The sequence below is a fragment of the Crocuta crocuta genome, unplaced genomic scaffold, assembly GCF_008692635.1.
Source record: "Crocuta crocuta isolate KB4526 unplaced genomic scaffold, BGI_CrCroc_1.0 scaffold108, whole genome shotgun sequence".
Classification (NCBI taxonomy): domain Eukaryota; kingdom Metazoa; phylum Chordata; class Mammalia; order Carnivora; family Hyaenidae; genus Crocuta; species Crocuta crocuta.
In genome coordinates this window covers 6027599-6050188 of record NW_027532825.1, presented here as the reverse complement: position 1 = coordinate 6050188, position 22590 = coordinate 6027599, and the positions used below count along the sequence as shown (strand labels likewise).

General features: G+C 41.5%; 2 protein-coding genes across 2 annotated transcripts; one reads left to right on the top strand and one right to left on the bottom strand.

Moving 5' to 3' along the window:
* Positions 1-5009: 5009 nt before the first annotated feature.
* Positions 5010-16130, bottom strand: PSMA2 (proteasome 20S subunit alpha 2). The gene is made up of 8 exons (XM_077781108.1): positions 16025-16130; positions 12113-12189; positions 10827-10959; positions 9324-9446; positions 8490-8571; positions 6689-6762; positions 5375-5432; positions 5010-5287 (listed from the first exon to the last, which is right to left on the bottom strand). The coding sequence occupies exons 1-8, from the start codon at positions 16063-16065 to the stop codon at positions 5171-5173; spliced, it is 705 nt and encodes a 234-aa protein (XP_077637234.1). The 5' UTR covers positions 16066-16130; the 3' UTR covers positions 5010-5170.
* A 135-nt stretch (positions 16131-16265) lies between these two features.
* MRPL32 (mitochondrial ribosomal protein L32) lies at positions 16266-21461 on the top strand. The gene is made up of 3 exons (XM_077781110.1): positions 16266-16432; positions 18454-18635; positions 20706-21461. The coding sequence occupies exons 1-3, from the start codon at positions 16303-16305 to the stop codon at positions 20958-20960; spliced, it is 567 nt and encodes a 188-aa protein (XP_077637236.1). The 5' UTR covers positions 16266-16302; the 3' UTR covers positions 20961-21461.
* The last annotated feature ends 1129 nt before the right edge of the window (positions 21462-22590 follow it).

Below are 22590 nucleotides of genomic sequence, written 5' to 3'. Positions count from 1 at the left end.
CGACTGCCTCGTGCCCTGCCGCCGGCTCACGGTGCGCCCGCCAAGGTCCAGGCTGCCCCGCTCCTGCGTCTGGGGTCAACACAGTACATTTCCAAAGGGCTAAGGACCCCCCACCCCGGCGCCAGCTCGCAGCAGGAAGGACAAGCCCGAAGATGAACTAGACCCAGGAGCGCAGCCCGTGACGCCCCGCAGGTCTGGGTGAGCCTTCCGGGGGGGGGGCGCTNCAGCCCGCGCGAGCGCCGCCGACTCGCCAGCCTCCCGCGTCACGTGGCCTCGCGCCGGGTGACGCCGAGCCCGCGAGTCCCAGGCGGCAGCGCGGTCTCCCGAGCGTGGCTGACGCTCACGCGGCGGCCATGTTTGTTGAGGGCACCCGGCTTCCGGCACGCACGCCGCAGGGAGAGGCCGGGGCTTCGCGGCCGCGCCGGCCCGGGAAGGAGCAGGGGTGAAGCTCGCGGGGCTGCGCTTCGTTCCCAGTGGGTCTGCGGCCACTGTAGGAGGCCGAGCCCGCGCTCTAGGTCACAGGCTCGGCTGGGCATTCCCGGGGGCGGGAGCCATGCATCTTGGTGGAGAAAACTCCCCGCTGTGCCCAACTACCCTACTCCCGCTGCCCAGCCCAAACGCCTACCAAGTGGCAGGGTGGTTCCAGAAAGATTTCCAGCTCATTTTAACAGAAGAGGAAATAGGCCGGAAGCGTCTCCATCGAAAGTGTGGGATCAGAGATGTGCCTTTCTGAAAAGAGGATAAATAATCGGATGGCTTCTGAGGGAGAAACTTCTATTAGCCTAACAGGAGTGTCCAAAGTCAACCAAAAGGTTAGGACTCCAGATAAAGCTAATTTTAAAAATTCAAAAGGACTTCAAGTTAATATTAACCGCACGTGTGCCTGCTCCTTCCCCAAGCCGTCCTTGAATGGCAGTCTTAGGGGAAAAAAGCAATAGACCCGCGAAAATAAAAAGAGCAGGAAATGGAGACTGCACATGAGACGTGTCAACGCGTTCTTGGAAGACCAAGAGCGATACCATCATGCAATGCTTAGTATGTTGCAGGCGTTATTCTGAGTGCTTTTCACGTGTTAACTTATTCGGTCCTCTTTGCAAACGGAAAGGTAAATCTATTTTACAGGCAGTCCACCGCAGAGAGGTTATTTAAGCCAGTCCGCCTCTCTGTGAATGGAGCAGTGGGCAGTGGAGAAAAGTGTCTACAGCAAGCGACTCACGAAGCAGAACCCAGGTGCCCGGAACACCGAAGGGAGGGGCAGGGAGGCAGGACTGAAAATGGGCACTGCTCAAGCCTGAGACCAAACAGCCAAGTGCTCTCTGTTGCAGTGCAGCTGGACAGTTAGCCACCCATCCCCACGCCGAAAACTCGAGTTTACGATGTCGGAGGCAGGGAGTCCGAAGGATTCCAGACGCATTACGAAGTGACAGTCTTCTACGGAATGTGAAATACTACTAGCTCCTCCCCTTCCACCCCCCTGCCATCCTCTCCCTACTTGTCTCTGGAGAAACTGAGCAAATGAAAGACTATGCATAAAGTAATGGCTTATAGCAGGATCCCCCCAGTAAGCAGGTGTGGGGCTCACAAACACAGCGCTTCCAGACATTCTTCTGTTTGGAATTTGAATTGAACAGAAAGCAGAACAAAATGATTTTTAAAAGTATTCTATAACTTAGCATCCTCAGATGAAAGGTATTGCATTCATAAAACCTGAGGACTTTTTTAAAGGGAGCTGACAAAGAATGAGGGTTTTTTTAATGTTTATTTTTTTGAGAAAGAGCATACGTACAAGCAGGGGGAAGGGCAGAGAGGGAGACTAGAGGATCAGAAGGTGGCTCCACAATGACAACAGAGAACCCTTTGCAGTGCTCATGAACCCCACCATGAGGTCATTACCTAAGCACAAGTCAACTAAGTTACCCAGGCACCCCCAAGGAGTTTTTCCAAAATTAAAACTGTTATCCCCAATGTTAAAATACCAACAAGAGCAGGAAGAATGGGTAAAACTGTACTAGAATGTACAATAAAAAGACAGGTGAAAAATTTAGCAAAAAACACTAGGAAATTTACCAAAACTGAAAGATCTTAGTTTCTACAGTGAAAAGGCCTACTGAGTTAAGAAACCCAAAGACAGGCATGTCATTGTGAAATTTCAAAATGCTGCAGATAAAAGAAAAAGTCCTAAGAACTGCAAGGGGGAAAAAAGTTAAACCAGCCAATGGAGAGAGAATATAGTTTCAAACCTGCAACTAGCCTGGATTAGGGCAAAAAGACAGAAGGTTCCAAGCCAGAAACTTCTGAAGGTGTTTGGGGAGCGGAGTGGGGGACTAGAGGACTGAGGAGAGAACTGTTAAGATCACTTGACATGATATATTGAGGAAAACAATATGCAGGCTTTACAATCCTGTCGGGGGAATCTGGGAATTGGTGACAGCTACAGAGAACATAAAGAAGTGAAGCAGTATCGCCTCCAGGAAGATTATTTAGGAGATGTAGTAATAGTATACATCCATAGCCATAACAAAAACTTTTTTTTTAATGTTTTTTTCTTCTGAGAGAGAGAGAGCATGAGCAGGGGAGGGTCAGAGAGAGAGGGAGACACAGACTCTGAAATAGGCTCCAGGCTCCGAGCTAGCTGTCAGCACAGAGCCCGACACGGGGCTCGAACCCACGAACCATGAGATCATGACCTGAGCCGAAGCCAGATGCTGAACCGACTGAGCCACCCACATGCCCCATAACAAAAACTTACACTGAATATTATGATTTAATTAAACTGAGGCAGAGAGAAGGGAGGGTGGTAGCAGAGTTCTAAATTCCTATCTTGCAGGATATAAAGTTTATACAGTGGCTCAAATTCAGGAATCCAGAGGTAACCGGATAAGCCTACTATCTGCAATATGGACGAGTGCCTACTGGAATACCTATAAAAGTTCAAAGTGATGAAACTCAGGGTCAGGGCCTTTGATGAAGTATTATCTAACTTCTTAAATACGCTCATGCTTAGCAAGGTATTGCTCAAGTGGAGGTATGTGACAGAGGTGGAGTTAAGGGCTGAGTGGGCAGTTTCAGTCCATGAATACATAAAAGCTCTTCTGATCCTCATCACCCAGTCAGTGCCCAGTGAACCGGCACTCGATAACTAAAAAAGGTCAGTATTACTCTTCTTCCTTAACCCCCCTTTCCAACTCCCTCCTGCCCCCACATGTGGATTTTAAACACTGCCATGCTTCATAGCTAATCATTATTCTGCAAACTTCAGTGAGGAACTAGTAAAGAGGAAGGACAGAGCAGATGGAGGCAAACTTTTTAAGACTGGGTAGATACAAAATGAACTGAGAATGGAGAGAGGCTGTGCACATTAGGAGCGTTGGGACACAGAAGTGTATTAAAAGCAGCTCTACTCCACAAGCTAGAGATGACTGAAGGGCTATGGGGCATTCTGGGATACAGTGGGTCAGAAGACCAAAGAACTGTTACCCAAAAACTGGGATGAAAAGGAATGGCCTAATTTTAAGGTTAATGAAAAGAATAAACGGAGAACCAAGGTAAAAGTGTTCTAGGCAGCTTCAATTGAACTAGGCTTTGCATTTAATGGGGCAAGAGGCGAGAACAGAATATAGGCACAAATCTGCGTCAGTTTTTCCTCCCTTTATTCTGTGGACTTACTGTTGGCCCCCATTATAAATCTTACACACATTTCCCTTTTGTCCTTAATGTCTGCCTTTACTTTACCCTTCTTTGATTTGTAGAATTTTGGCATTCATCTGGCTTTTGAATAGTGGATAGAAGGGAGGGCTTAAGCAGATTCAAAGGCAGCTAAACTTTACAGAGTACTTGACTATGAACCTTGCCTGGCCGTTCATTGGCATCATCAAATTTGTCCTTAGAAAACCCTCTGAGATAATTAACGTGTGCAGTCACTTAGCCAGTGAGAGTTAAGACCTGACCCCAAAACCATCCCTTTTTACCACTGTGTTCTCTTTCTAGGGTGCTAGCGTCTGTATGTGCCGAGAGCCCACGAGGACAGATGGTTGGATAAGGCCTTCAAGACAGGCATCTTGACGTTGGGTATCAAGTTGCCATTTTCCACTTTTCACAAGAATCCGGCTGCCACCTAGGCTAAGATATGGTGCTTTTGTGATGTGGGAGCAGAACTGGGAATCCTGACCGAGGAAAGAAAAAGTCCCAGGTAAGACTTTTTCTCCTACACTCACCTAAATCTTAGTAAGATCTCCTGAGCCACATTTAAATCATGGAACTACCTACCCTTATCTTTGTTGTTAAGAATGATGTTCTTAAACTCTGTTCTGTACCAAACTAATGGATGATTTCTTATCCTAAGAAGCCTTAAAAAACAAAAACTAAGCAATGTCTTCACGTCTAATGAAAACATAGAGTTCACATTATTTGCCTGTTTGTATGGGCCTTAATTTGAAGCCAAGGTTCTGATTGTACTGAGATTATGTGAATGAGGGAGACCCTTAAGCCATAGTTTTGATGTTTAGGTATTAGGATTTTATTTCCATACTCATGTTTATCCTTGAGTTTAAAAAGTCTAGTAGAACCTAAGGGACTCCTTTTAAATACAGTTACCTGCTTGTGATGGAGAAACCGATAGGAACCAGTACATCATTTTTATCCACTTGCATTACTATCTCCTATAGGAGACTGGCCTGGCGCCCTTCACAGCTCCAGTGCAATCTCAGTGTGCTACGATTTCACTGAACCACGCCTAACGGTGCCTCCCATCTTGTCTCATGAATCCATGAAAGCCTGCAGATTCTCTCAGCTCTGAAAGCAGTGATGTTTACCAAAATCAGCATTTTGCTTTCCTGAAACATGGACAATATCTGACAGTAAAGAGGTTAACAAGATTTGACTTAACCAAAATTGCACGAAGGTTAGAGTGTTTCGCCATTCTGCTCAGCAATGTAGTTTCCAGAAGTCAACTGTGACAAAAAGCAGGAAATAACTATTTTAAAATTTTACTAACTCCTAAGAAGCTGAAGTTGGATTTAACAGTTTATTATGATTTATAAGTGTCATTTTAAAAACATCTGTCCATTAAACCATGTAGAAATAAGTATGCAAAAAGTCTGCAAAACAAAACATACTTTAAACATGTTTAGAGGGATTATTTGAAATTTCGGATTTTTCAGTCCCTTCTTTATCATGCTATTGCAGCCAAGTAATCCTTAACTTCAGTTGGAGTAAGCCTCCTGAATCCGGCTTCATTGCAGATTCCAACCTCAATGTTGTCTTCTGTCATCTGCCCTTCAAAGCTTTCCTATTGAAGAGGGAGGGAAAGAGGTCAGTTTTCTAAGCACTTAAGTATAAACTCACCGTAAATCCCATTGTTAGAAATTGTGCTAACCTTTAGGGTTAATATGGCTGTATGAATGGCATCTTCAAGTTCCAGGTCTTCATTATATCTAAAGAATTTTTTGAAAAAGCAATGATTTATGGCATGACTTACATTATTTATGGTTATTTACACATGACAGCAGCAACCTAAGAATTTTTAAAAAACAACAACATTCCTAAAAATACTAAGCTACAGATTAATTCTTTTAGTCCACTCATTGCAATAGCTGTCTGCCAGTAACAAATTGATGCTTGTAACCCTAACAGGAGCATAAATATTTTAATATAATCAGAATGTGGTGGCAGTATTATAATTTTTTTTAAATAAAGAAATCAGACCTTTGCTAAAATTTTTGTTCATTCTTTTTTTTTTTTTTTAAATGTTTTATTTATTTTTAGGAGAGAGAGAGACAGCGTGAGCAGGGGAGGGTCAGAGAGAGAGGGAGTCACAGACTGAAGCAGGCTCCAGGCTCTGAACTGGCAGTCAGCACAGAGCCCGACGCGGGGCTTGAACCCACGAACCGCGAGATCATGACCCAAGCGAAAGTCGGACGCTCAACCGACTAAGCCACCCAGGCGCCCCTTTTTTGTTCATTCTTATAAGGTTTAACTTCATGTGAAATATTTAGACTCACTATTAATGCGTGAAAGGAAAAGGAAGGTGCTTTAGGAAAGATCATAAAATTATGTTTACTGATTAATCTCAGGTCTAAGATTTTTAATAATCATTTAGCATTATGTGAAATATGTACTGAAAGGTTCATCTGCTGGTAATAGTTCATTATAAACTCTTGCCATTCAAAATGAATGTAGAGCATTTTTGGTGGGCCAATGCTGAGGATATAGCTGGAAACAAGAGCGTGACAGCAGATTTTCACACAGTACCCCACTTTTCATCTAGCCCATACGATAATCTATGGTCAATACCAGGAAGTCAGATTCACCATTTTTTTCTGTAACTCATAAGGCAAACTGTTATCACTTAAGTCACTTAAATTTTCTGCCCAAATTTTTACTCCAATTCCAACAATTTTTTCTCTGAGACTGTAAGAGGAAAAACGAAGTAAAAAATAAGAACTGAACTTAAAAAAAAACCCTAAGAATGTAGAAATAAAAGTTCTTAAGAAAAAAATAATATTACCACTTCATGTACTGAAGACTAGGGAGCAGGGGGTGAAGAGAAGGTTTTATTTGTAACTAGGCTAACCAAACGAGTATTTGAATACAAAGTAATAAATGTATTTAGACCCACGATATTAATTGTTTAAAAACACTGAGAAGCATACAGTGAGCTTGCTAAGAAGTCGTGTTACAGTAAGCCTACCTTTTTTCCAAGAAAGTCTTCCCATTCACATAGTTCTTTCCCATTGCTGTGGCTTTCCACGCAAAGTAAGCTCCCTAATCAGGAAGACAAGAGGAAACATATTTTAAATCATTAATCTAGTTATATCACTCTGCCATTTCTTTTAGGTCTATAAATTTATACAGAGTATTTATTGGAATACAATGAAGTAGGTCACAAGAGGCTATTTAAAAAAAAAAAATTTTGTTTTATTTATTTTTGAGAGAGAGAAAGAGATATCACGAGTGGGAGAAGAGCAGAGAGAGGAAGACACAGAATCAAAAGGAGGCTCCAGGCTCTGAGCTGTCAGCACAGAGCCCGACGTGGGGCTTGAACTCGTGAGCTGTGAGATCGTGACCTGAGCCGAAGTTGGATGCTTAACCGACTGAGCCACCCAGGTGCCCCAAGAGGCTATTTTTAAAAAGAGAGCTAAACAACAGAGGAACAAAGATACTTCTGGAGGTTATGGAGAAGTTCAGTAACTTGATTGTGGTGACAGCTTTCTCAGCTATTTATATCCATCAAAACTTATCCAATTGTACACTTTGCTTATATGTGATATATGGTTACAATTTTTGTGCATAAGTCCGTTAAGGGAAACAGGTTAACTTAAGACAGATAATCAAAAGCAGTATTTCAGCTTATGAGGATTCANNNTATATATATATATATATGTGTGTGGAAAAGTCTTTTTCATCTTTGCTGAATGAAGTAAACAGAGACAGTATTTCATTAAAAACATTTTGAAGTTTTGGGTGCCTGGCTGGCTCAGTCGGTTGAATGTACAACTCTCAGTTTCAGCTCAGATCATGATCTCATGGTTTTGTGAGTTCAAGCCCTGTGTCAGGCTCTGCAGTGACAGTGCGGAGCCTGCTCAGGATTCTCTTTCTCCCCCTCTCTCAAAAATAGATAAATGTTAAGTTAAAAAAAAATTTTTTAATATTTCAAAGTTTTAATATTTTATAATCTAATGTTTAATGAAAACAGCAATATGTTGTATATAACACGGCCTCATCTGTTGAAAAAAAAATACATATGCACACGCATAAAAAAATACTGAAATACACCAAACATTTTTTAAAAGAAACAACTGCCTTCGAAACAGAACAGGGAAGAAAAGGGCAAAAGACGAAGCCTGGATTCCAGTTGATGGTGGCTTCTGCTTCCCACTGGGAAGGAAGCTAAGAGGGCTTATCGTTTAGTTTCAGAGGCTCAGATGGCGTAAGAGACACTGTCAGAGCTCCCAGCTTTCCTCAGACAGTTGCAGAGCAGCAGCAGCCTCTATGAACGGCTTCTAATTCAGATACCAATTAGAGGAGACAGACTCACCCACTTTGCAAAACACTGGCTTCAAGAGTTAGGTCTGTGTTTGTGCAATTAGAGTCATGCTCCAAGTCATCCCCAGGATTAAACAGATGGCAGAGAGCAGCACTGTCTTCTAGATACAAATCTGTCATCAAAATATTTCTCAAATATTTCTCAAAGTAACAAGACTCCTCAGACTTAAAGAGATTTGATAACTATTCCAAGGAACCATTCCACTCTGTGAACTTAATGAGTAGAGATGGAAGAAGAGCAGTGAGGGCAGACCTAATGCACCCTCTTCATCAGAAGACTGAATTACCAACATTCTAAATGTGCAAATGCACTACATCATAGGTTCTAAAGCCCAAATGAAAAAGAAAAAAAAGAAAATACTGCTAAGTTTTAAACTTTTTATGGTTATTTTTATTAGTTGTTCAAAAAATTCTTTAACAAATCCTTCATGTCTGATGATACTTACAGATGGATCTGACTGAAATAAATACGGTCGCCCCTCATTCCAACCACAAATTAGTAAAGAAACTCCAAATGGACGAACACCACTAAAGAAATGAAAAAAAAATTACTTGGCATCTTCATGGTGTTAAAAGTCAACCTAAGGTAAGAATTTATTAATACTTTCAAGTCTTAATAAAGCAAATCATCAGGTAAAATCAGACTTGTAAGTTCCTTAAACAGTACTGAATACTTTTCTGAACAAATCAATTCAAAAACAAATTCTCTTTATGGTACTAAGGAACACTAGTCAAATCATTTTGGTAAATGGAGTGACACAAATTTTGAACTTAATAAGCATGGAGTAACATTTTGTGTCCTAACAGAGGACAACTTCCAACAAATGCAGCTTTTTTCCCACTAGCTTTAGACATCAGCAAGTAATTTTATACTACTTCATCCACGTGTATACCCAGATTCAAGAGAATTACAATGCACATGGATGTATCAAAGAGCTATTGCTTTCATTATGTGCTTATAATAATTTCTAGTTAGAAAGATAAATCTGGAAGCAGAAATAACTGCCTGCCCATAGGGAAGTGTTTCAATCACTGACAAAAGGGCTTTATCTAAAAGCTGCTTTCTTCTAGTACATCAACAGCAAGAAAACACCCCAATATCTACCTTAAAAAAAAAAATCCTAGCTCCAAATAAGATCAGAAATATTCATCATAGTAATTTTCTCTACCTGTTCAAAAAATACAGGAATAAAAAGTCCTCTTTTTAAATACACCAACTCTTCTAAAATGGTTTCTTTTTTCTAATTCATGATGCATTTCATGTAATAAGATCAACTTACCCTGACTGAGTATATTCTTGCATCACAGAAGCTACTCTCTGTACCAGCTGAGCTGTGGGAATGGGTTCTTGGTACACGAGATAGTATTGCTGAGCTAGTTTTCGAGCTCTGTGCACAAGCACTCTAACAAGGAAGAAATAAGACTTCATGAAAATCTTGACACTCTGCTCCTTAAGGACTCTTCTTCTACAGGCATATACCTATAGCACAAGTTTTATATGCATTTACGAATAGTAACGATCAGCTCAAAGCCAGTCTTGCTCTTACATCTGATTACAGTTAACTTACACGAAAGCATCAGAGCAACACAGAGGAATTGAGCCACAGGAGATGGGACAGGACAAGGCAAAGGAAGAAAATTAGGGACAAGGGGTACCAGTCAGCTCAGTAGTAACAGATTTAGGGTACATATTGGGAGGCTTATCTCCATCCATGGCTTCTTCAAGATTGTGCCCCTTTCCTGAGGGCAGTCACCCTGTCTTTATATGTCAGTCAAGCCAACACACACAAATGCCCACGTGATCTCTCTCTCTCTCTCTCTCTCTCACACACACACACACACACCATTTGGGGCATATTTTTCTCACTCTGCTTCAACATCAAGAAACTACTTGTAACTTAAAAAAGAAAAAAATGTATTAAAAAACAGTAAGAATATTCTAAATAATCAAATTAGCAAGACAAACAGATGTACCTTTACATGCCCCTGTACTACTGACGTGAACCACGCACATCACCCCATGTAATACTCCGTTCATCTCGGCTGTCCTGTCCTCACACTTTACCCCATCATGCACTGCAGCACCCCTTCTATACAATGGCAACGGGATCCACCGCAGTGAGGCCTGACCACATTCCAGCAACCGTGGCTTTTTCTGACTCCTGAAAGTGAAACTTTGGCTTTGTCTTGTTCCCCCCAAATCAGGAATGAAGTTAGTAATACTCCTTTTACTTGCTAAATGGCAAACATACAAAGTTGCCAATCTCTTTCAAGTTGCTGGTATAACCCTGATATAACAAAGGCCCTGATGTTTCAGTGGCTTTTGAAAATTCTGTCTTTTTGCTAAGAACAAAAATGTAATGGGGAGAACTCTGAATGGTAATGCTTTCTTTTGCTGCCTTGTAACTTTTTTCAAATGTAGTCTATTATAACTTGTATTGCTTTGGTTATTAAAAAGCATTAGAGAACAGCAAAGCCTCTGAAAGCCCAGCCCTTGGATGGAAAAAAAGGGGCTGTGATCAGAAAGGAAAGTTCACTAAACAGCAAAAAGTACTGGATCTCCTCTTTTACAACGGAATGGCACTGAGTTATCCTTAAAGCAACCCTTGGGCTGTTCCATGCAGACAGACTAAATTCAGCTGCCAGTGATGCTGCTGCTGCTGTTAAGCAAAGAAAAAGGAAAAGTTGGGGATTAAAGGAAAAACATCCCTTCATTTTTCTCCTCAAAGTACAGACTGCAATCGGTTCACAAAACGGTGAGAAAAGCAAACAGGACAAAGTACCTGTAATCTGGGCCCATGCCGCTATACACCAAGCCTATATGCTTGGTGATTGGTTCCACTTTGTGTACACTTCGCTCGTCATACAGAATGGATTTCTGTTTCTTCTCGGTTGCTAATACCACACCATTTGCAGCTGAAAAACAAAAATGCTAAATGTTTAGTCACTTAAAGACTCTGCTTCAATAGTTTTCTAAGTATGAATGCATTTTATCCAAATTCTTTTATTTCTTAAAACCTTTTCTATATTAAGATCACCCAAGAAATGATAGATCCAGGACACCTGGGTCCTCAGTCAGTTAAGTGTCTGACTCTTGATTTCAGCTCAGGTCACTATCAGGTTTGTCGGATCAACCCTCGCATCTGGCTCTGTGCTGACAGCTCGGAGACTGCTTGGGATTCTCGCTCTCCCTCTTTTTCTGCCCCTCTTCTGCTCTCTCTCTCTCTCAAATTAAATAAAAACCTAAAAAAAAGGTAAACCATGGGGCTCCTGGGTGGCTCAGTCACTTGGTTAAGTGTCCTACTTTGGCTCAGGTCATGACTTTTGTGGTTTGTAGGTTCAAGCCCCACATCAGGCTGAGTGTTGACAGCTCAGAGCCTGGAGCCTGCTTTGGATTCTGTGTCTCCCTCTCTCTCTGGTCTTCCCCAGCTTGTGCACGCGTGCTCTCTTTCTCTCTCTCTCAAAAATAAATAAACATTAAAAAAAATTTTTTTTTAATGGTAAATCCATTTCCTCCCTTACTGGTTATCTCTATTACACTAAGGAATCCGTATAGGAAAATGCATTACCCAACATCTCTTAAAGTATTCCAGGACACCTAAGAGTCTGTACCTTTTAGACTTCTGCCTACTTGACTACTGTTCTTGTAATGTGAAATTTAAAATCCAATGATACAGGCTTTCTTTTTTTTTTTTTAAAGGGTATCTTTAGCTTAAGTTTTATAATTAACTTCTTCTAAATTATAGAAAGAATAAAAACTGCCACAGAACAGTGATATATTATCAGTGGAAAAACAAAAGAATGCTCATTTTTTTCAATGGGAAAGGCTATTTGTGGGTTATTACAACTAAAAGATAAAGGAGTTGCATTTATTTTGAAAAAAAAATTTTTTTTAATCTTCTTGTACCCATTGGCTTATTACTTTTCTTTAAACTTCAAAATACTGTAAATAAAAAGAAAGAACTATTAAAACTTGGCCCTATTTATTTACACTAGTCACTAATTAATTCCAAGAGCACTTTAGGATAACTATTAACAGGCATCTGAAACAAATGAAACTTTTAATTACCTTTAATTCCCACTGAAGGGGCTCCTCCAGCTACAGCAGCCAAAGCATATTCAATCTGGACAAGTTTACCAGATGGGCTTAAAAAGAAACAAAGGTATTTGCTAAATTCACATATTCTCAAATATGCATAATAGGAGTATCTCTGAGAGCAGATATATAGGTCAAATCCATTAACCAAACACCAAGGAACAGCTGAGTGTTCACATTATAAAGCTGTACAGAAATTGAGGATACCAGGCAATTTGAACACATACAGAGTAAAGCACTTAGCTTTCCTTTTTTTAATTTCTTCCTCCTTTTTGTCTGACTCTTTAAGCAGCATCATTACTACTGTCGCCTTTTACCATTCACCAACCTTGTGACTTCAGGCAAGGTACTTAATCCTGCTGTGTCTCAGTTTTCACATCCGTAAAAGGGGGTAATAGTACTATACCTATTTCAGAGGATTGTGGTGAAGATTAAATAAAGGCATGCCATTTGTTCCTGGCACAAAATCAGCAGCAAGTAAATACTAAGTAGTGTTACTGAGAACATGTAAGTGACTTAAATATCAAGCAACAGCATAGATTTCATATTGATGGAGTTCCACATTTTAGAAAGTAGGCATGGCCCGAGATGTAAGACCTAGATACTTATCAGCCACAACAAAATATCTCCTATATAAACTTATTTCTAGAAGCTGAGAGCTGGTGATACCTACCATATCTGATTTCATGGGTTTGTAGCCAGATTCTAGCCCTTACCTGGCTTTTATGATCCTTTATTTGGAACCAGTTATTGAGTTAAAATCATCAACTAATTTCACAGATAAAGTTTCTGAGTGAAAGTAATTTGTCCAGAATGACACAGCTTGGTTCGTATCTCTCATCTACTAGTGAAAATAAAACTTGAGTTTCGGTCATTTATCTTCATAAAATTATGGATACACCCTTTGTCACTCAAGCCTCAGCTTGGTTCCAGACACACTGACTCTTAGAATTCAAAAACCCCTCTGACAAGCTAACCCCTCTGTCATGCAATGCATTTCACCCTTGTCTGGTAAACTTTCCTGGTGATCCTTCAGTGTTTAGGAGAAATGCCTTTCATGTCTGTAAGGAAGCTGTCCTGACCACATGGACTAGGCTGAATCCCCCACACTCATGCCTGTGATGCCCCATACCTCCTCTCTGGCTAATATTCATCACACTTAAATTATTCTTACAATGTTCATCTTCCTCAACGAAGTCTAAATAAGCTCTGTTTGGTCAGTATCCTAACATATAACCTAATAACCAGGAGTCCACAATCATTTATCTGACAAAGACACAAGGAGACCTATTTAAAGGATAAGCCGGGGCGCCTGGGTGGCTTAGTCGGTTAAGCGTCCGACTTTCACTTGGGTCATGATCTCGCGGTTCGTGGGTTCGAGCCCCGCGTCGGGCTCTGTGCTGACTGTCGGCTCAGAGCCTGGAGCCTGTTTCAGAGTCTGTCACTCCCTCTCTCTCTGACCCTCCCCTGCTCACGCTGTCTCTCTCTCTCTCCTAGAAATTAAAAAAAAAAAAAAAAATTAAAAAAAAAAAAAAGGATAAGCCTAAGTGTGGCAGTTTAAAGAGTTTAAAGACTCTTAAGTGACAAAATCAGTTAACCTGAGTGGAATAACAGTAATAGGTACTTAAATTTTTAAAATCAGGCTGTAGGTGTTAGTCACTATTTAAGTAATCCTATCATGACTCACCAAGTCTATTCAGCTTTCAATTCTCATTCAACATAAAGCTCAAGTAGACCTGGGGAACACTGTAAAGACTCAGGTAAACTTAAACCTACCTTCTCACTGTTCCCACAATGACCTACATAAACATCTACTGTTGCATCTTCCTATATGAAAAAGCTCACCCATCTCTGAGCCCACAGAGCAATCAACCATCTTTGTATTCAGTTAGGGACGAGCCCATTCCAAAGCACTAGCACCTCCACGTGGGATGACTGATGTAGTCTTGTAACTAGTTTTCCTCTTTCCCACCCTTAACTTTTATCTCCCTAGTCAGTTACCTGTGTACCAGGTCACTGTCATTCATATCCCATAATAACTTCCCGGCTCACTTAACATAGAAACTTATTCTAGCCTACGGTCGGTCCTACCAACGCTAAATCTTTGCTCACTATACTCTAGCACACTGGCCTTATTATCAATTCCTGTAAGAGTTCAAGCTCTTTCCAACTTCAGGACTGTCATACATTCTTTCTTCTCTCCACAAGTCTCTCTACCCCTAAATTTTCAAATAGGTCCCTCTTTTTCACCTTCTGGTCTCAAAAATCACCCCGAAGCACTGGCTTTTTCTGAGTATCCAATCTACAGTTATGCTTCTTCTTTCAGGATCTTTTAATACAATTCCTGAGTAAAACATTTTCCAGAATGTATTAGTAGACACCAATTTGTTTACTCATTTGTCAATATCCTCAACTGAATGTAATTCACAAGAACACTTTTCATCCTATAACATAGGCTCATCACTTCCATCATTAAGAGTTTAATTCTGATAACAGGCTAGAAACACATTTTTAAAATCTAAAACAGAGTTGAACTATCATGTTAAAAAAAAAAGCTTATTTTACTAAAGCTTATTATTACAGAAGGATGTAGCTCCTGATGATACATCATTCTTTCAGCGCCACTTATTCTAAAGGATTACACTCTCTTAAAGAACCAAGTTTGCTTTGCTCACAAATATGAACAGTGACTATTTAGCAAATATTGTTCTCTATGAGACCTTTTATTACAACATTTAATTTCACTCAAGGTTAAAAAATCTTATCACTAAAACTGCCAAGTGTAAGGAAAATATTTTACTATTTTAAGAAGACCATACAGTAATAGAAAATGTATTAATTTTGTCATGAGAAAGAACCCAGTTTGAATGTGACCTCAGCTACTCACCTATGACCTTGGCCAAATTACTTAATTTGACCAACCCGTGGTTGGTTCATCTGTTAAGATGTTCAGATAACATTTATCTCACACGGTAGAAAAGAAATGGTGTAAGTGAAGTTGCACCCACACAGAAAAGTACTCTCAACAAGTTGGATTCTGCTTGCCTTCAGCTGCCAAACATTTCAGCTAAATGGGAAATTACCGATCCGTAAGAAAGTGATCAAACTTAATCATTACCTGGTCGATTTATTAAACCCTTCGCTGATGGTTTTCTTACATTGTGAATAGTTTATCTCCACTGTTATTTCGAAAAATAAACGTATTATCTTAATCCTTTGTTCTAGAATAGAAAAGCCTACAACCGTTTGCAAAGTAAAGACACTCCCTTCCCCCCCAAACGTAAATGTAGTCTAGAAGTTTGGGGCCCACAAACACTAGGTGACACAGAGAGATTAGCGCTTTCGCTTTTAGTCCTTAAACTTCTACAGGGGCATGGAAGAAACCGAAAGCGGGAAGGGGGATTCTAAGCACCAAATGGAGGCTAAGACTCAGACCAAAGTGTAACGGTGAGGTTTTCCGAAGAGAAAAGGGGACCTCAAGAGACGTGACCACGATTCTAAGCTCCAGAAGCTCCCCAATCAGGCCTTCTAGGGTCAGGAAGGAAATCCTGAGTTCCGAACGGGACACCCAGAGACAGCTAATCCGAAACTGCCTTATTCTCTAGTTTCCAAACAGAAAGCAAATCCCTGGTCGAAGGCCTTACCCTCCCGCAGCCCCAAGGTCGCCCTGGATCCCCCAACCCGCGTCCCGCGGCTTCCCGGCATCGGGGCTTTCAGGCCGCAGGCGGGCCGAGCAAATGACTTTGCAAAGTCGCGTTTCCATCTCTATTTCCTCCTGGGCCCCCCGGAAGCACTGAGCCAGAGTCTAGGCCGGAAAACAAAACTCGGGGCGGGGGAGCTCCCGCAACCTCGACCACGCGCAGGGCTTGGGTGCCCCTTCCGTACCTGAAAGTGGTCAGCGAAAAGCTGTAACCGCGCTCCGCCATCTTCCCCCGGAGTGCCGAAGCACATCCGCACACATGCGCACTGCAGCCGCTTTCTTTCCATTTCCCCTCCCCGCTCCTTCCTTCTTCTCTCTCTGATTGGAGGAGAGGCAGAGCCGCTCCAGGGGTCCGCTGGGCGTTGTAGTTCCGCGAGCCAGGTTTGCCCGACTCTGCATCTGTGCGCATGCTCGAGGTGAGGGCGGGACCTAGCACCCAGGGGGCGGGCTTCCGGCGACGAGAATGGCGCCAGCCATGCTGGTGCTGGTGGGTTCTCCGTGGCCGGCAGCCCGCGGACTCCTCTGGAACCGTTGGGAACGACTGCGGCTGAAACTTCGGCAGAGCTGGCGAGGCTTCCCCAGGTCGCCGTGGGGTACGTAAAGTGGGGGACCGTGGAGGAGGGGCCGGACGAGAGGACCCCAGGCCGCGTGGCGGTCGCTGCTCCAACGCCGCCCTCCTCCCGCCGCTGGGGACGTCGCCCGGGTCCGTTCTTTACTGAGAGGCTAAAAACCGCTGGGTTTGCTTCCCGTAGCCCCGGAAGACAGAAAACGTCCTATGTCCCCTTCGCACAGAAAACGTAACTGAAAACTGAAGCTTCTCTTAGACCCGGGCGCCGCTGTGTGCATCCTGTTTCCTTCTCTGCCTCCCACTCCCTGAAGCAGTGTACCCTCCTTTCTGGTGTTCTTTTTATTTATTTATTTATTTCTAGGAGAGAAAGAGAGAGAGACAGCGTGAGCAGGGGAGGGTCAGAGAGAGAGGGAGACACAGACTGAAACAGGCTCCAGGCTCTGAGCTGGCAGGCAGCACAGAGCCCGACGCGGGGCTCGAACCCAGGAACCGCGAGATCATGACCTAAGCGAAAGTCGGACGCTTAACCGACTAAGCCACCCGGGCGCCCCTCCTTTTTGGTGTTAGAGCCCTGCAGGTGCATCCTGCTGATATCTCTGTGTTATTTTAGTTAGAAGTATCCTGAATTCAGTTAAAAATTGTCATTGCTTTGACATTTACATCTATCCTTAATTCTAAGGTATTCCGAACATCATACCCCGGGAGTCTGAACCGAGAGTCCCCGATATGCCCAGGCCTGCATGCGCTTCCTGGGAAATCTCCGCCCACACTAGGTATCACCACGTTCAGGCGCAGAAGTAGGCTCGTGAGGATCCCAAGGTCACGCAGGCCTGCTGTTAACCACTGAGCTATGCCTAACAATACTTGTACAGATGTGTTGAAAAGGGATGCCAGTTGTTAAATGTCAGACAGCTTTGTATATATATATTTTTTTAATGTTTTATTTATTTCTAGGAGAGAGAGACAGAGAGAGACAGCGTGAGCAGGGGAGGGTCAGAGAGAGAGGGAGTCACAGACTGAAACAGGCTCCAGGCTCTGAGCTGGCAGTCAGCACAGAGCCCGACGCGGGGCTAGAACCCAGAACCGCGAGATCATGACCTGAGCGAAAGTCGGACGCTTAACCGACTAAGCCACCCAGGCGCCCCAGTTTTGTATATTCTTAAGAGCTCTTAAAACCAAAAGTAGTATTCCAGGTCTAGAGAACAGCAGGGAAAGGATAAAGGAATCTTTTTATCAACCGTTTAAAAAAAAAAAACTGAAACATTGATCGTCCTGTAAGTAAATACAGAGTGGTGAGTTCTTTAGAGAACAGATAGTAATCAGGTATTATGAAGAATTAAGTGATTTAAAGGGCCTACCAGGTTATATGACAAAGGATGGAATATAAGAAATGGGGAGCAAGGCCAACCTGAGTGCAGGTTGGAAATACATTTTGGGAATCTCAAGCTTAGATTGACGTGTAAAGTAAATAGGAACTGCCTGCGAAGTAGATGTGAAGTTGGAGTGGTTTATTCATGTTTACTACCAGAGCCCTGAGTTCTGTATTTCAGAAGGTGAGAAACTCTTGGTAGAATTTCACGGATTCATTTCAGCAGGTGCCTCTAAGAAAAACTTCTATTTGTGTTGTTTAAAATTGCTTTCTGGGGGCGCCTGGGTGGTTCAGTCGGTTAAGCGTCCGACTTCTGCTCAGGTCATGATCTCACAGTTTGTGGGTTCGAGCCCCGCGTCAGGCTGTGTGCTGACAACTAGCTCAGAGCCTGGAGCCTGTTTCAGATTCTGTGTCTCCCTCTCTCTCTGACACTCCCCTGCTCACACTGTCTCTCTTTCTCAGGAATAAATAAAACATTTAAAAAAAATTGCTTTCTGTATAAGTTTTAGTGTATTTTAATAGCCAAGGCTTCTGTTAAATATCTATTGAATGTAATATTCTAAACTTTATATGTCTACTTACATCACTGGTGATTGTTAAGGAGAATGAATGATACCCGTAAACAGTCATTTCAAAGCTAGAAATCCATTCTGTGTGTCCGTGTTTTGTTTTTATAGGACCAGCATTGGCAATCCAAGGTCCAGCTGTATTTACAGAACCAACAGATGATACCAATGGAAGTAAGGAGATCTCCAGCCTTTGGGATAGTATCTTTTGGATGGCAGCTCCTAAAAACAGACGTAGCATTGAAGTTAACCGCTGTAGGAGAAGAAACCCTCAGAAGCTTATTAAAGTTAAGGTAATATGCTGATTTTTGTAGGTATGCTTTCTCTCACATCCACCACTGCATGTCTTCTTGGTACTTATATGGCCTATGTGTAAATCATTCTTAGAGCTTATCTGTGTACTTTTCTCTGACCTACATAAAATAACAGCATTCTCATTATGTAGCCTAAATATTAGGACCACAGTCAAGGAGAGTTTGGAACCTAGACAGAGGATTGGGTTGTGACAAACCTGTGTGACTTTTGTTATGAGCTGGTGATTTGGAATCATGTGGGTAAACATCTTAATTACAGCAGAGCCTAAAATTAAAGTCAGAAGCAGTAGGTATATTGGATTTGTTTAACTAGCCCTTACATACTTATTCTGTTCTTCACTGTGATCATACTGTGAAGGAAAACGCTTAGGTAGGTAATAAAAAATGGCTAACATCTGTTAGATGCCGACAGTGTATCTAAGTGCTTTATGTGAATTATCTCATCAAATCCTCACAACAACCCTTCAAAGTAAATATAGCTTTGCTCACTTTTAGGATGAAGATAGAACTGCAAAAAGAATTTGACTGTATTCACAAACTGTTAAGCGATACAATCAGGATTTGAGCCTAGGCAGTCTGATTCTTGAACTCACATTCTTCTCTTGAAACTTTCTGGTGTGTTCCTGTCCCCAGACAGTTCCAGATCTCCACACCTGCTCCCTTCCCCCATGGATACACTCTTCATTGATCTGGTAGACAGAAATTAGAGTGTTTACTACCTTTGCTTTGTTGACTTAAGGCTTTAACAGCCATGATTTGAGTAGTTTTGCTCTGTGACATTCATGGCAGCACACTGCAAATGAAACTCAGGAACTGAGAATCGACTCTCATAAACTTCCACATTCAGTAGTAAACCACACCCTTAGAACTCAAGCCAAAAAGTATTACCGAGTCACATTTGCAACTCGGAACTTGGACTTAGAGTCTGGAGCTGAAAAGTGTGTCCTTAATTAAAGCAACAATAATTTATACAATTTGGTTTCGAGAACTTAAGATTTTCAGAATGAAAACTTATACCAGTTTGCGATACGATTTTATTCTGAGGGAAAAGAGTAGCACCCTGTGTATTTTCCTCACTGAACTGGTTCCTGCCACACGGCACATTCTGTGGCTGCTGTGGTCAGGAAGAGACCACCGACTGGAGGTACAGCTCCCAGAGCTCCGGTAGACGTGCAATCCAGTGTCAGGAGGAAAATTAGAAGTTGGTGAGGCGAGTCGTTTGCAGGGTTCTTTGCTCCTTTCAGAAAATGAAATTTTTTTTATCTTGCCTCACAGACATTTATATATTAATCTCATGAAATGGTTGGGATTTCTTTGATGTTCCTATTTACAATTTTTCTTTTCTATTTCAAATCTACCTTTAGAACATTGTTGAAAAGATTTCTTTAGAGGTTATAATTGTCTAAGAAAGTTGGGTAGATGTGTATAAAAACTCATTAAATTTCGTATTGTAGCCTAATGAGGGAGTTTCGTGTTAAGGAATAATCAGTGTTCATTCTTAAAAAAAATTTATACCATATGCCAACTATTATACCATATATGATGCATATACTTTTATACCATGTGTTTCATACCGTTAACACCAATAAATCAGGGGAAGCCAATTGTAATGTTTGTCCCCTCGTTTTCACAAGGGTAGATTGAAAGAAAAACTGAGTTCCTATCCCTTGGTCTCATTAAGATGCTGGCCATGTGGATCTTCCCCTTGGGTTGAAAGACTTCTTATCAGATGTTTAGTATTTGAAAGCGGGGTAATAGAGTATCCTTTTACGTAATATGACTGCTGTATGTACATGTATGTACATGTAAAAATGTACCAGGTTCACAGTTGGTACACCTGAGTTCTAGTGCCATTTTTTCTATTAATTCAAAGTCATTTGTCCTCTGTTTCCCTATTAAAGTGAGGTTGAATGAGACGGTGCATGACCTTATGCAACATGAACAGTCCAAGAAAGTTTGAGTGTGAACATCATTTCTGTCTGACTGATGTGCATTCTTATGCTTCTTGTTAAAATATGCTTTGTTGGCTTTTTGTTTCTTTTTTTTAAGAACAATATTGACATGTGTCCTGAATGTGGTCACCTGAAACTGAAGCACGTCCTTTGTGGCCATTGCTATGAAAAGGTGTGCAAGGAGACAGCAGAAATCCGAAGACAGATAGGGAAACAAGAAGGGGGACCTTTCAAGGCTCCTCCTGTGGAGACTGTGGTGCTGTACGCAGGAGAGGCACCATCCGAACAAGATCAGGGTAAGAGAATCATTGAACGAGACAGGAAGCGACCTTCCTGGTTCACCCAGCATTGACCAGAGGTGCTCGAAGAGGAAAACTGCATAGAAGACACTTGTCCTGGAAGAGAGGAAGATGCTTTGTTTTTATGTTGGTTTTCTGCTTGTTCTAAAATCACCAATATAGTTTAAAACATACTCTCGAAGCAGTTAGTTTTGTGTGGGTGATTTGAAGACTATACCAGGAGTAAACCCTGAAAATGCTTGTTTATGCAGAGGCACAGAGGATTAGTATGTCTGTTTCTATTACACTGTAAGATTTTGAGTAAACCTAAAATTTCCAGTACAGAAAAATAACGTAAAATTCTTAGCTAGAATTAAGTGATTTGGGGGCGCCTGGGTGGCTCAGTAGATTAAGCATCTGACTCTTGGTTTCAGCTCAGGTCATGATCTCACAGAGACTCTGTGCTGACGTCAGGGAGCCTGCTTGGGATTCTGTCTCCCTTGCCCTTGGCCCCTCCCCTGCTCAATCTCAATCTCAATCTCTCAAAATAAATAAAAATAAACTTTAAAAATGTGTTTTGGTTTTGTTTGCCAGTGATTTTTCTTACACAAAAATACACAGATACTTTTATTTAAGTAACACCTGGAAATAAGTTATTTAAATTCTGGGTGTTGTTTCTTCACATGGTGGTTGTGGCAGTAAGAGAAAGTTTGTTCTGTTTGGTTTTGTTTTAGCGAATTAGAATTGCCTTTGGTGGAACTCACTTTATATGGATACATTATTGTTAATTTAGATAGAAAGCTCTTCACATTTTACATGAAGTCAAAATGACTTTCAAAATTTATTGGATGGCTCATGAGATTTGTACTTTATAGTTTTCTAAGAGGTTTTAAAATTTTTCTGTTTTTATTTTTGAGATCTCACAGACTGTGAGATCATGGCGCGAGCTGAAGTCAGACACTCAACCAACTGGGCCACCCAGGTGCCCTGGAAGAGAGTTTTAAAAAGGAGATGTGAGTAAATTCTCTAGTCCACAGAAAATGTACTAAGAATGTTATCTTTTGTGTTTTTCTCCTAGAATTTCCTTTAGTTTATTTTTCACTTTATCTCTTGCAGCCATGGCCTTTTTAATTCATTTCAAATTTCCCTTTTTCTGCCCCATTCTTGTGTCCATCGTGAGCCTGAAGTTTGCTATTTTATGTGTCTCCTGCCTTAGTCCAAAAAAAAAAAGTGAGGTAACTTATTAAAACATAAAAAGCACACTGAGATAAATAAAGGAATTACAGTTAAATGGAAAATCAGTGGGAAAAATAATATAAAGCATAGAAATATATTTAAGTAAAATCATGGCATAGTAGTAGCCTGAATATTTTTTGGAAATAGGCAGTGAATTCAACTAGGAACTTTTTCCTTGAAAGAACCTACGTGTATCAACCTTCACATGGTAAGACACATGATCCAGAAATGCACTGCATTCTTGGTACTCAACCTGAGGGCTGTTTCTCCTGTGGGATTTCATAATGAGGATTCTGTGATGGAGTATCCAGGTTAGCATCCCTAGAAGTGAAATGAACCAAAATCCTGAGGAACAGTATTCACCAATACTGTGTTGAAGTACAATTTAGTAAAAGCAAATCCTTAAAACTTCCAAAATATTGCAATCCCAGTAAACAACTCTTTTGGCTCTATCTATGCATGAAATTC

Excerpts from the sequence above, each read along its gene's own strand:
- MRPL32 (XM_077781110.1), top strand. The coding sequence starts at position 16,303 with ATGGCGCCAGCCATGCTGGTGCTGGTGGGTTCTCCGTGGCCGGCAGCC. Across the intron at positions 16,433-18,453 it reads CTTCCCCAGGTCGCCGTGGG|GACCAGCATTGGCAATCCAA; the intron begins GTACGTAAAGTG and ends TTGTTTTTATAG. Across the intron at positions 18,636-20,705 it reads AGAAGCTTATTAAAGTTAAG|AACAATATTGACATGTGTCC; the intron begins GTAATATGCTGA and ends CTTTTTTTTAAG.
- PSMA2 (XM_077781108.1), bottom strand. The coding sequence starts at position 16,065 with ATGGCGGAGCGCGGTTACAGCTTTTCGCTGACCACTTTCAG. Across the intron at positions 5,433-6,688 it reads AAGACTTTCTTGGAAAAAAG|ATATAATGAAGACCTGGAAC; the intron begins GTAGGCTTACTG and ends AAAATTCTTTAG. Across the intron at positions 5,288-5,374 it reads CAGCCATATTAACCCTAAAG|GAAAGCTTTGAAGGGCAGAT; the intron begins GTTAGCACAATT and ends CCTCTTCAATAG.